At 47.9% G+C, this 13521-nt stretch overlaps 1 protein-coding gene and 1 long non-coding RNA gene across 3 annotated transcripts in view; one reads left to right on the top strand and one right to left on the bottom strand.

Moving 5' to 3' along the window:
* LOC138528237 (pepsin A-like) overlaps nt 1-11053 on the bottom strand; it is a 36635-nt gene extending 25582 nt beyond the window's left edge. The window contains exons 1-2 of the mRNA XM_069639693.1: nt 11037-11053; nt 4642-4798 (exon numbers count right to left, since the gene is read on the bottom strand). Of these exons, the coding sequence (XP_069495794.1) occupies nt 4642-4798; nt 11037-11053 (174 nt within the window). The remainder of the gene's footprint in view (nt 1-4641; nt 4799-11036) is intronic.
* Nucleotides 11054-11132: 79 nt separating this feature from the next.
* On the top strand, nt 11133-12736 carry LOC138528296 (uncharacterized). 2 transcript variants are annotated; one of them, XR_011284112.1, is made up of 5 exons: nt 11133-11214; nt 11447-11529; nt 11636-11748; nt 11860-12020; nt 12115-12736. It is a non-coding gene; the product is annotated as an uncharacterized lncRNA (long non-coding RNA). The 2 variants fall into 2 exon arrangements; XR_011284113.1 differs by lacking the exon at nt 11636-11748.
* The last annotated feature ends 785 nt before the right edge of the window (nt 12737-13521 follow it).

A 13521-nucleotide genomic window follows, 5' to 3' on the forward strand; every position in this document is an offset into this window, starting at 1 on the left:
AGATGGGTATAATGCTAGAGAAAATCCTGGAGAATACCTGGCAGCAAAGACGAGTAAAATGCTATAGAAAATCCTACAGAATACCTGGCAGCAAAGATGGGTATAATGCTAGTATCATGCTAGAGTGCTGGAGAAAATCCTGCAAAATATCTGGCAGCAGATGGGTATAATGCTAGAGAAAATCCTGCAAAATGCCAGTGCACCCAACACCTTTACCCTGAAGTCCAGCTCACAGGGCCACTGCACCCAACACCTTTACCCTGAAGTCCAGCTCACAGGGCCACTGCACCCAACGCCTTTACCCTGAAGTCCAGCTCACAGGGCCAGTGCACCCAACGCCTTTACCCTGAAGTCCAGCTCACAGGGCCAGTGCACCCAACGCCTTTACGCTGAAGTCCAGCTCACAGGGCCAGTGCACACAACGCCTTTACGCTGAATTCCAGCTCACAGGGCCAGTGCACCCAACACCTATACCCTGAAGTCCAGCTCACAGGGCCAGTGCACCCAACGCCTTTACGCTGAAGTCCAGCTCACAGGGCCAGTGCACACAACGCCTTTACGCTGAATTCCAGCTCACAGGGCCAGTGCACCCAACACCTATACCCTGAAGTCCAGCTCACAGGGGCAGTGCACCCAACGCCTGTACGATGAAGTCCAGCTCACAGGGCCAGTGCACCCAACGCCTTTACGCTGAAGTCCAGCTCACAGGGCCAGTGCACACAACGCCTTTACGCTGAATTCCAGCTCACAGGGCCAGTGCACCCAACACCTATACCCTGAAGTCCAGCTCACAGGGGCAGTGCACCCAACGCCTGTACGATGAAGTCCAGCTCACAGGGCCAGTGCACCCAACGCCTTTACGCTGAATTCCAGCTCACAGGGCCAGTGCACCCAACACCTATACCCTGAAGTCCAGCTCACAGGGCCAGTGCACCCAACGCCTTTACGCTGAAGTCCAGCTCACAGGGCCAGTGCACACAACGCCTTTACGCTGAATTCCAGCTCACAGGGCCAGTGCACCCAACACCTATACCCTGAAGTCCAGCTCACAGGGGCAGTGCACCCAACGCCTGTACGATGAAGTCCAGCTCACAGGGCCAGTGCACCCAACGCCTTTACGCTGAAGTCCAGCTCACAGGGCCAGTGCACACAACGCCTTTACGCTGAATTCCAGCTCACAGGGCCAGTGCACCCAACACCTATACCCTGAAGTCCAGCTCACAGGGGCAGTGCACCCAACGCCTGTACGATGAAGTCCAGCTCACAGGGCCAGTGCACCCAACGCCTTTACGCTGAAGTCCAGCTCACAGGGCCAATACACCCTACGCCAGTACGATGAAGTCCAGCTCACAGGGCCAGTGCCCCCAACGCCTTTACCCTGAAGTCCAGCTCACAGGGCCAATACACCCAACGTCTGTACGCTGAAGTCCAGCTCACAGGGCCAGTGCACCCAACGCCTTTACGCTGAAGTCCAGCTCACAGGGCCAGTACACCCAACACCTATACGCTGAAGTCCAGCTCACAGGGCCAGTGCACCCAACACCTTTACGCTGAAGTCCCGCTCACAGGGCCAGTGCACCCAACGCCTTTACGCTGAAGTCCAGCTCACAGGGCCAGTGCACCCAACGCCTTTACGCTGAAGTCCAGCTCACAGGGCCACTGCACCCAACGCCTTTACCCTGAAGTCCAGCTCACAGGGCCAGTGCACCCAACGCCTGTACGATGAAGTCCAGCTCACAGGGCCAGTGCACCCAACGCCTTTACCCTGAAGTCCAGCTCACAGGGACAGTGCACCCAACGCCTTTACGCTGAAGTCCAGCTCACAGGGCCTGTGCACCTAACGCCTGTACGATGAAGTTCAGCTCACAGGGCCAGTGCACCCAATGCCTTTACGCTGAAGTCCAGCTCACAGGGCCAATACACCCAATGCCTTTACGCTGAAGTCCATCTCACAGGGCCACTGCACCCAACGCCTTTACGCTGAAGTCCAGCTCACAGGGCCACTGCACCCAACGCCTTTATGCTGAAGTCCAGCTCACAGGGCCAGTGCACCCAACGCCTTTACGCTGAAGTCCAGCTCACAGGGCCAGTGCACCCAACGCCTTTACGCTGAAGTCCAGCTCACAGGGCCAGTGCACCCAACGCCTTTACGCTGAAGTCCAGCTCACAGGGCCAGTGCACCCAACGCCTTTACGCTGAAGTCCAGCTCACAGGGCTAGTGCACCCAACGCCTTTACCCTGAAGTCCAGCTCACAGGGCCAATACACCCAACGCCTGTACGCTGAAGTCCAGCTCACAGGGCCAGTGCACCCAAGCCTTCATGCTGAAGTCCAGCTCACAGGGCCAATACACCCAACGCCTGTACGCTGATGTCCAGCGCACAGGGCCAGTGCACCCAAGCCTTTACGCTGAAGTCCAGCTCACAGGGCCAATACACCCAACGCCTGTACGCTGAAGTCCAGCTCACAGGGCCTGTACACCCACCGCCTTTACGCTGAAGTCAGCTCACAGGGCCAGTGCACCCAACGCCTTTACCCTGAAGTCCAGCTCACAGGGCCAGTGCACCCAACGCCTGTACGATGAAGTCCAGCTCACAGGGCCAGTGCACCCAAGCCTTTACGCTGAAGTCCAGCTCACAGGGCCAATACACCCAACGCCTGTACGCTGAAGTCCAGCTCACAGGGCCAGTGCACCCAACACCTTTACGCTGAAGTCCAGCTCACAGGGCCAATACACCCAACGCCTGTACGATGAAGTCCAGCTCGGAGGGCCAGTGCACCCAACGCCTTTACGCAGAAGTCCAGCTCACAGGGCCAGTGCACCCAACGCCTGTACGATGAAGTCCAGCTCACAGGGCCACTGCACCCAACGCCTTTACGCTGAAGTCCAGCTCACAGGGCCGGTGCACCCAACGCCTTTACGCTGAAGTCCAGCTCACAGGGCCACTGCACCCAACGCCTGTACGATGAAGTGCAGCTCACAGGGCCAGTGTACCCAACGCCTTTACGCTGAAGTACAGCTCACAGGGCCAGTGCACCCAACGCCTTTACGCTGAAGTCCAGCTCACAGGGCCAGTGCACCCAACGCCTTTACGCTGAAGTCCAGCTCACAGGGCCAGTGCACCCAACACATTTGATGTTCAGGGTACCGGGCCAAGTGTTCAGTTCACATGGTGTTACTGATGGAATGCACCATGAGACCCAACACCTTTACTGTGCTGCGTACCTGGCCCGACATCTCATGTCTCAACTCATGTCTTCTCTGAGACTGCTTAACCCCAGTACAATTCCCTAGCTTTGCTTATATGGGTTAACTCAATACCAAGAGGTGAGTGACATTTACACCGCCCACCTCTGGCATCTGGGTCTTCACCGACTCTTCATGGAGTTTGCCCGCTCTTGGTATTTTAGGTTTAGTTTCACTGCATTGTTCTGAGTGTTGGGGCTCAAAATCTCACACATGTTAGAATTAGAGTTGGGGTGACCCAATGCGACACATAATATATTGAATCAATGACCCACACACCTGGCAGAATTGTCAGGCTTAAGAAAAGGCGCAGGTACACGGGCACACAGAGAATGGAGGGCCCAGCTTTGAATTTGTTTTCATGAATTTGAGGAATTTGTGACTCTAAATACTTTTAATTTCTCTATGTTCACATACATGCCAGACCTGCCCATGCGCGGCTCTACCATCCCTGTGGTAAGTGCACCAGGAAGAGCGGGCGTTTGCTGGCGTTAGAAAGCAGCGCAGGAAGATTTAAGTCTGCTCTTGGCATCACACGACGACCCCATGGGCATACTAGTCTTCAAAAGGCATACGATAACAGGACCTGCACATTGGAAACCACACGTCCTATGGTTTGTCAGCACCTTACAGAAGATGACTGTGTGTGCCATGAGAGGCTAGGACTGGCATGTGATGGCATGAACTAGTGACGTGGGGGTGTGCTGGTATAAGAGGGAAGAGCTCCTGCCCAATCATATTCTGGGTGAACCCCTAGCACGTGACTGCAGCCATGGCATAGCACGTCAGCACGTTAGTTCACTGGGGATTGGCAACACAACGCTCCCCGTCTGTTATAGTTGCCAGGACTGCTTTTATCAATCTCTACGCCTATTGGAACACTTTCTGATTGCATAAGAGTGAGGCTACTTCCAGTCAATAAATCGGGCCAATGGTCATGTGATGTCACTTTCTGAGATGTCATCTGCACCTTGATGTCACTTCCGCTACCCGTCGCATTGTGGGGAATTGACGTCACTGGTTGTCTTTTAGATCTCTATGGCAACTAAACCAGAGACCATATTGGAAGAATGATTTACGTGTATGCCATTTTCTTTAAGAAAGGTTGAACAATTAAACAGATTTCAATGTATTTGTAAAAGTCACGCGTGCTTGCATGAATGTTTTGGATTGGAAACCTCACTGTTTAAATGCGTTGAGTTTTCTGAGGCTCCTGTTTATGTGGTTGCTATTGAGCCAGTGTATCTGGTGGGGTGTCTTGGGCAGTGCCACCATGAACTGGCAGTTCTCCTGAAGGCACTTGCATCGTGTTGGCAAAGGGAACCTTCCCTCTGGATCTCAAGGGCAGGATTTGAATCCTAGTAAATTGACAAGACGAAGGAGCGGCTGACTTACATCCTTGTGGTTGGTCATCGGTTCATCGACGACATCGCTATCAAAGCTTGCAAAGTATTTGCTCGCCGGATCCATGGCGTATACCTTCAGAAACTCGTCCAGGCTGCCGTCCTCTCTCAGGCGATCCATGAGGGATTTTCCCTTCCTCAGCGGAATCCTTCAAAAATATAGAGACAGAAATAAAACAAGGGTTAGGGGAAAGAGGAGGCAGACACTTGCCTATAAATATCCCCTTTTAGGAGTCCCTGCCACTGATGAATCCGTGAAGAAAACATGAATTATTCCAATAAACAGACACGTGATATGAGACATAACATTGAACACAAAAGACAACCCAAGTAAAACCTCACCCGAGTTACAAGTCCTAAGAATTACAAAGCTCTCTTGAAGTAACATCAAATTGTGAACCTAGTGGGACCATATGCACTTTCAAGAGTTGCTCATATTCTCAAAGATCGGCTCAAGAGCATTTGAGGTCCAGGCTCCTCTTCATTGGAACTCACGCCCGGGCTTACACGCCTGACTTGGAATCTGGCATTATTTAAGAAACAGAATAAAACGTATCTGTTCAATCTCTAGTCTTCCTGCCTGATTCCCCTGCCTGACACATGGCCTTTGTTGTCTCGTTTCTGTCTGTTCTTCATCTGCACTCTGAGGCCTATGGCCATGTGGCAGGCAATACATATGAAAATAAATAAATTAAATCGCTGGGGTGGTGCAAGCACTTCTGGATTTGCTCTCATTTTATAAATGCACGTGTTAGAAAGATATGTACACAAGTGTGGGCCATCAAGACCAGGGCCTGCTCCTAACTTCTTCTCATCAGTCATGAGTAACTTCTTAGAATACTTGCTATAAAGCACGTGACAATGTATTCGAAGGTTTTATAGCACAGAGAGAGTTCATCCTATTAGAGGTGATATTTACAGTCTCGGAATGTTCAGCTTTGCTTCAATACAACCTTGATAGCTCCAAGAGCAAAGGCAGGGGCTTCAAGCAGAGCCATTGAGGATAATGGCTCATTGTAGTTTGACACTCGTATCTACTCTAGAACCTTCAGCTGTAAACACAGCTCCTCTCGTCAGATCTACTCTGACACGCTTCTCTACTCTAGAACCTTTGGCTGTAAACACAGCTCCTCTGTTCACATCGACACTGACAATCTTCTCTACTCTGGAAGCTTGAGCTGTAAACACAGCTCCTCCGGTCACATCTACCTTGACACTCTTCTCTACTCTAGACCCTCCAGCTGTAAACACAACTCATCTGGTAACATCTACCTTGACACTTCTCTCTACTCTAGAACCCTTGGCTGTAAACACAGCTCCTCCGGTCACATCTACCCTGACACGCTTCTCTACTCTCGAACCTTTGGATGTAAACACTGCTCCTCTGGTCACATCTACCCTGACCCTCTTCTGTACTGTAGACCCTCCAGCGGTAAACACAGATCCTCCGGTCACATCTACCCTGATACTCTTCCATGAGCGTAGGACATGGGGGGAATAGGGAGGACAAATCCCCACCACAATTTTAAGTGGAGGGATATAATGGCATATGTCCCCCCAGAACCTCTTGTGCACTGCCACTGTTTGCTGCACAAAATTCCTGGCTCAGCCAGGAATGGCTGCCAAGCCGGGCACAGGGTCGTCACAACGGGGGTGCAGGAGCCGGGCCAAACTGCCCCAGGCCTCGCACTTGGGGGAGGCTTGCAGTGCATTCAATGACTGCCCGTCATTCCAAGCCTATAGAGGCCCAGGGAACGCTGTTTAATGGAGCTCTGACAATGCTGAGCGAGCTTAGCCACTTTTGGACAGTGGCCCATCTTTTAGCTTGACAACGTTATATCCCTGATAACTAGGGCGGTAGCAAGTCAAAGACTCAGAGAGCTTACATACTGTGACTGAGGTGGCACAATACACACACATAGAACACACACACATAAACACGCGCGCGCTGTGAGAGTTAGACCGTCAGGATGGTGTAGATTTTACTCATCGATAACGGAACAGCAGTGACTCCTATTAAGCTAAAGAACCAGAAAAAAAACCTTCTGGTTGCTGGCCTTCCACACCACGGCCAGAATGAGTGTTGCAAACCTTCCAAAACTCGATCAAGGTGGTATGTACTCTTGCCAACCTTCCAAACCACACTCAGGTTTAAGGCGCATTTCTCCTCTTATAAAGCACACTTGAAATGGGTAAAATATAAACTTTCCATCTTCAAATGCACTATAACATGGAAAAATGATATGTTCTGCATGAAACCACTACAAACGAGCATTGATAAAGGCAACAGATTTGGCTTTTGTGTAGCCATGGGATAGGCATTTGGCATGCACTGTCTGCATGATGATACTTGACCATGATAGGACAACGGCTGCAAAATGGTGTGAACACCTGGGCAAATGATACCAGTGCACAATCCAAAACTGTTGTCTTTGAGAATGCTTGTTTTTCATATGACTTCAGTGCAAGTAAGAGATGCAAGGACACACACTACTTATAAATCAAGTGGCTGAAGGCATTACACCAGTAGCACAATTACAGCTGCAATTATTATTTTTACTTCTATTATTATTATTAGAGTATTTATTGAGCACAGACCATTTTTCGGGAAGCAACAAAGCGCTTTAGAAGTCTTAGGAGAAAGTACACACTGAGGAAAGCAGAAATTCAACGGATCGGGAGCAAAGAATGGGGGTGGGAGAGGTTAGGCAGTTTGGCAGCAATGGATATGCAAGCAAACAGGGGAGGAAAAAGAAGGGAGCAGATCCCCCAGTCTCAGGATAGTTGAGGAGTTGAGCCAGTAACTCTCAGAAGACTGCTTAGAAATAACACTGTAAGGCCCTCTACTACACAAAGTTTGGTGTTATTGTTTGACAGAGATTGCTCAAAGAGTTCTCATGAGGATATGTTTTGGTTGGGAAGATGCGGGTAGTGGGTTTGTATGGCTATAGGGATTATTAGCATGGGGTAGTCAATGGGTGAGTCAATAACCAAACAATACCCACAAGCTGCGTGCCTCTCCTGATATCCTATATCTCTCCTATATGTAATCCAGTGTAATAGTTCTGGCTAATAGGTGGCGCTTAGGCACCACCTAATAACCAAAACGAATAAGGGGTGCCTCCTACCACTCTGAAACAGAGGGAAGAATCCACATATTGCATTAAGAACACTGATATTGAAATTAGCTATAGCCTTCCACCTTTGCAGCAAATCTGAAAATGTAAAATGTGCCTACTTCAAACCTCCCAGGCATCTCGCCCTGTGATCCACTCTGAGAACAATCAAACATGCACTGGCCTAAGAATAAATATATTGACAGCCCAATACCTCTGAAAGACATATAGGGCTCTTGCAGTGTCTGTCAGTGGTTAATCAGAGCCTGATGTGACACTGGCAGAGTCTATCCCAACCCTGCTGACCTCTCAGAGACACAAACCCTTTGAGAAATGCCCTAATGTGTCCAGCGGTGGGGAGCCGGCTTGCCCCCACACTGGGCTCCACAGGGCAGGAAACTTCCCATGGCCATGCTAATCCCTATGGCAATCCCCACCCAGTTCCTCCCTAACTCCACCCAAAACACTTCCTCATTGGAACTCTTTGAGATAACTTCAATCAAGTCTTACCATCAAACTTTGCCCTCAAAGTGTCTGCAAGTGGTTTCTGAAACAAGTCTTCTGAGAGTTCATGACTAATTGAAGTTGTAAACACACTACTGCTGTAATAAAAATGTCTTGACCAGGTCTGCCTTCAGTTACTTGATTTAAAAGCACCATGTGTCTTTCACTGAAAATCTGTTAAAAACAAGCAATGGCAAAGCCAACAGTTTTGGCTTGTGCATAAGTATTGGGAATCTGCCAGGCACTGCTATTAGATGCTCAGGTACTCAAACCATTTTGCACCTGCTACCACGAACAGCCAGTTAATACCAATACAGCAATGCCTTTCCCATGCCTACACATACACCCACACTGTTAGCATTGCCAATGCTTGTTTTGCTTTGCCCTTGATTTACAGGACAATGCATCAAGGGTAAAGCAAATGCACTACTTGGCTAAACTGAACCACATTGAATATAGGCTGTTCTAGTCAGTAATAACATGTATGGTGCATAGTCAGCCTGGACATACTTTCTTTTACTGGCTGGGAGTCCTTATATGATAATAATGGCATATATTGGTGAATGGACATACATGGGAAGAACCACCACAAATATATTTTTATATTAGCTTATGTTGTGTGCAAACAGCAAGACATGTATTGGAAAGTGTTCCTTTGCATGGTTGGTCACTTGCAACTATTGGGTTTTTTCATGTGCTTCTGTACAAAACCAATTGCAAACTGTATGGATTTCTACCCAATTTTGCAAAGAAAGTGCTGTAAAATGCGTCATTTTAACCCAATGTTTCAAACATTTTCTTGGGAGTGAGACACCCCTCAAACTTCACTTGTTTGGTTTGGTCTCCCTCACTGTGCGTTGTCGATCCTGCATAATTGATGCAAACATTTAAGCCTCTTCAGGTCAGAAATTCACCAGCCCCCGCTTTACATCATCTATCTGTCACTGTTTATGATGTGTGTTTTAATGTGCACACAGGGGCAGGATGCTCCTTAATGCTGGTGTGACGCACCACACGCCGTCATAACATCCTATATATCTTTATGCATATGATAAAGAAGTTAGTCTGGCATAAACCTTTCTTCAGGACAGAAATCTAACTTTGCCGTAGTTGATTTGCAGTTGTAATAATTACCCTTATTTGGGTTCCTCCACATAAACACAAGGAGAGATTTCTTGCGTCTCCTGTTTGCGGCACTGGCCCAGTGCAAAGAATGGTAAGGGGGCCTTACCCAATTTTTTGCCCCGGACCTCACCACACCATGTAACAGCCCTGGCCGGGCAGTTGCTTGCAACTTCACTTGCATGCATAGACGAAGGTTCTGCTCTTGGCGTGCCACGGCCTTAGTCATGTCCTGCGCATATCACTCCAAGCACTGCCCGGGTGAGAGAAACAAACTGCACGTGCCCCTGCGCAGTGCTCTGCTGCACAGCCTCCAGAGTCCAGTCACAGTGCTGCTGACTACTGTCGTCAAAGCGAGCACGGAGCATGAGCAAGCAGGCTGACTGAGGCAGCGATGTCACATGCTGAGTCTCAGGCTGTCCCGGGACAGTCACATCCTAATTGCTTTTGCAGCAGTGACTAGTCAAACTCAAGTGGTTGCAGTCTCACTTGCTGCTTGCTGGGCTGTCTGCTGCGGGCAGAGGTAGCCCTGCAGCGGGGATTCTGGTATGGACAGAGGTATGCCCGTAGCAGGGATTCAGGTGTGGGCAGAGGACAGTGGTTGTTCATTGGATAGGTGGACAAGTGGTTAATTTGGATCCACCTTTAAAAATATAGACACTACTTTTTATTTCTTCCACATTTGCCTATGTGTCACCCGGCCTTCTCTGTCCCAGTTTTCGACTATCCTGCCTCTTGTTATCACGCCCCTCTGCTTATGGATGGGGTGACTGGTTGGGTCGGCTGCCTGAAAGAAGAACAGTCATACTCGTACTGTAACCCACCGACCCATTTCACAACAGGTGACCCAGTCACCCTGCAGCTACCCTGAAACGCAATTAGGGAACTGCAGCACAGTGCGGGCATTAGGGAAGATGTGGTATTCGGATGATTACTGAAAAGCTTAGCAGTGGCTACTGGCTTAAGCAGTGCTCTGTGTGTCTTTTCAACACCTGTGAAACTGCCAAGGCAAAGAGGCCAGCCGGTAATCTCACGGCAGCCCACTGGTTTTCACCCCTTACATTCTATGGTGTGCACGTGCACCACCTGTCAAAAGGCTGCCGCCAGCCCCTAACTGATGTGCGTGCATAAAGGGGGCCGAGAAAATGTCCAGGCTTCGAAGGCTTAGAACCACCCATGTCTCTTGTTGTACCCATTAATGGTCAACAATGGGAATCGCCAATGGTGGAAATTTGGGAGAGAATTGGAGGCTACCTACCTTTGTACTCAAGGCACATTGGTGGAAGGGATCTTCTAGCTGGAGGGATGTTGAAAAGGATACATTTTAGGACTAGAAACTCTTTTAAGTGTCTTAAATGGGGAATGTGAACAGAGGCACGTGTGTTCTGTATCCTGGAAAAACTGCCACCCTTAATCCGAAGTTTACGGCGCTACACTGGAAAACGTTTCATTGTAGCATGTAAGCTTCCCCAGCATGCAGCCTCAGAGCACACATTGCATAGACAGGGAGTCCGCACGACAGCCCGCGCCTCCTGCTAATATGACGAACATAAGTAGCATAGACACTGCATCAGCAGTCACCATTATGGGTTGTACGAGCATCAAATTATCTCCATGATGACAGCCTGAGGTGGAAGCAACACACCTGGCTGCCCGCGTCATCACGCAGCGTGAGAGTCATCCAATAGAAACTCCACACACCGAACTTAGTCACCATGACTACAGTTCTGTTTTCAGGAAGTGCAGAGCCTTAGATATCATCCTTTGCAGAAGCACGGCCGAGCCGAAAATAAATTTCTTCCGGCAGCTCTCCAGGACACGAGGTAGGAAGCCGCTGAGGCAGACAAGACCGGCAGCGGCCACACACTGCAATCATAATTTACGAATAGATTATGCCCTGTAAATACTGAACAGTGCACACATGCTCGTCACGGTCTTGGCCAATATCCCTCCACAAGTATGTGGACAGACAATCCGGCAGCAAACTTTACTGGGCTGCAAAATCTTGAGTTTACAGTCAATTTAAGCCTCTGTTTCCTTCTCTTTCCTGATTAGGAGAAGGACCTACATAATGGCCGGCCTCCCTTAGCTCACTCATCTGGATACCAGCATTGAAGGACACTACATCAGAAACACAGGTAAGCCCCACAGTATGAGCGTGTCTTTTCAAATGCATCTAGATAACATGCAGTTTGCAAAATATAACCCACACAAACATACTAATAGTGGTCCACTTTTACATAGGTACGGCTACACACCATTGTCAGCCTCCAAACCGGGGGAAGAGACGTATTACTACGATCTATGCCAGCCCTCCCATGTTCACCACCACAAGTCTTGGATTACTAAGACTAAAGGTGAACAAATAGTATTTTCTTCAAGTGAAGCACATACCAAGTTACACACCTCTTCATTATGAGGTCAGGTACTTATGACACAATCTTTTCTTTATATTTTCTTGGAACCAGAGAAACAGAAGCGCCGGAACCAGGTTTTTCGGTTGACAGCCAAGCACAGCTCAGCACATTACTGTTTTGTTGTGAGAGTCTCCAGAGCCTGTTTTGGTTTTCCACTGTGGGCATACCCCAGAGCTTGGGATACAGTTCCCGGCAGGCAGAAAGAACAGCCGGTAACTTGAGTTTTGAATTTATTTAGTCTATTCTTAGTAATTACAAGCACTTCTTTAGAGGTCCACTCATACTACCTTTATGTATTATGTGCAGGGTCTTCTAACATGACGCCCTGAAGAAGGCAGGAACAATAACTACAGCATCGTCCGAAACGGGAAGAAAATAGGAACCACAATTGACTATTTTTAGTCCTATGCATGTTCCCTACTAATGATTGGCACTTACTATTCCATGTTGGCTAGACAAAGATATCTTGTACGTCAAAGATCCAGACACAAGACTCACAATACCACAGGACCAGGAGGACAACTTAGTAATTCCTGGAACAACTATCAAGGACTTTACACTTTGGAATGGTTAGATTTATTAATTGAATATTGAGTCTATGCCATGTTGAAAGCATTTAATTTGCAGTAAGAGGGGATGCAAGTACTAATGAATGACTGTGTCTCCTATCGTTTAGTTATAAATCATTTCTTAACTTCTTTTTGTCTTTCTCTATCTTCCTAAGCACAAAGTTTAACAATGAATTGTAATGGATGAACAATTAAGATTTTGATTAAGGCTATAGAGAGGTATTAGATTTGATTACACTTGAATTTAATTGCTTTTTCTTCCTTAGATTTCACATACTTTAAATGATACACAAAATAATCCTTGTATTGTGTACTTTTTTCAATTTGTTTTCTTTTTAACCAGAACATTGTTTTTCTATTCACACGAAAAATTAAAACCATATATTAATTTCTAATGAGTATTTTCCATTTTATGATTAATGTCATACATGTAATAGTTATGTGAGTGGTTCTCCTTAGCTGAATTGTCCATACTTTCTCAACAGTAGTAAGGAATTGCTCCGTGAAATAATCCCTGACAGTGGCACTAAAATATTCCTAGCTTGAATGGAAGATTCTAGGAGTGCTGTTGCAATACTAGCCACATCCGGCCCAGACTGAGCCAATCTTTAGAACGTTGGCATTCCTCTGCTTTTGGGGTTCAGCATGTGCTGGGTTTGTCACCGCTGCTGAAGAATATGTGTTTGCTTGAAATCAAGAGTTCATTAATTACATGCTCCTATTTTCTGTAATGACATGAAGCAACTTCGGGTGCTCTCATTGTAGCCTCTTTCACAATCACAGTTTTCACCTGAATGCCTTGATGTGGGGAAGTCACCACTGGGGGCTACACAGGTAGGTTCTCATGCTGTGTAACATTCACTCTCTGTGGATTACCCTGCATTCCTGCTGAGGCTCTCCCTTTGTCTTCCTATATTACCTCTCACAGTGTTGGGTGTTCATGCAGATTGGACTAAACAAGGCAGAACAGATCTGCCCACCTGATCCCCAATGTGCTCTGGCTCTCTCTGCCAGATTCTCTGCCACCATTCAAATTTGCTTGCAAATATTAAAGCAGATAGTGGGGTGACCATGCATTTTAAGCGGTCGTTACTCTGGTATGACACACATAAGTATAGTATAGTGTATGTTTCGTGACCTTGAT

The sequence above is a fragment of the Ambystoma mexicanum genome, chromosome 7q (assembly GCF_040938575.1).
Source record: "Ambystoma mexicanum isolate Mex_15411 chromosome 7q, UKY_AmexF1_1, whole genome shotgun sequence".
Lineage (NCBI taxonomy): Eukaryota > Metazoa > Chordata > Amphibia > Caudata > Ambystomatidae > Ambystoma > Ambystoma mexicanum.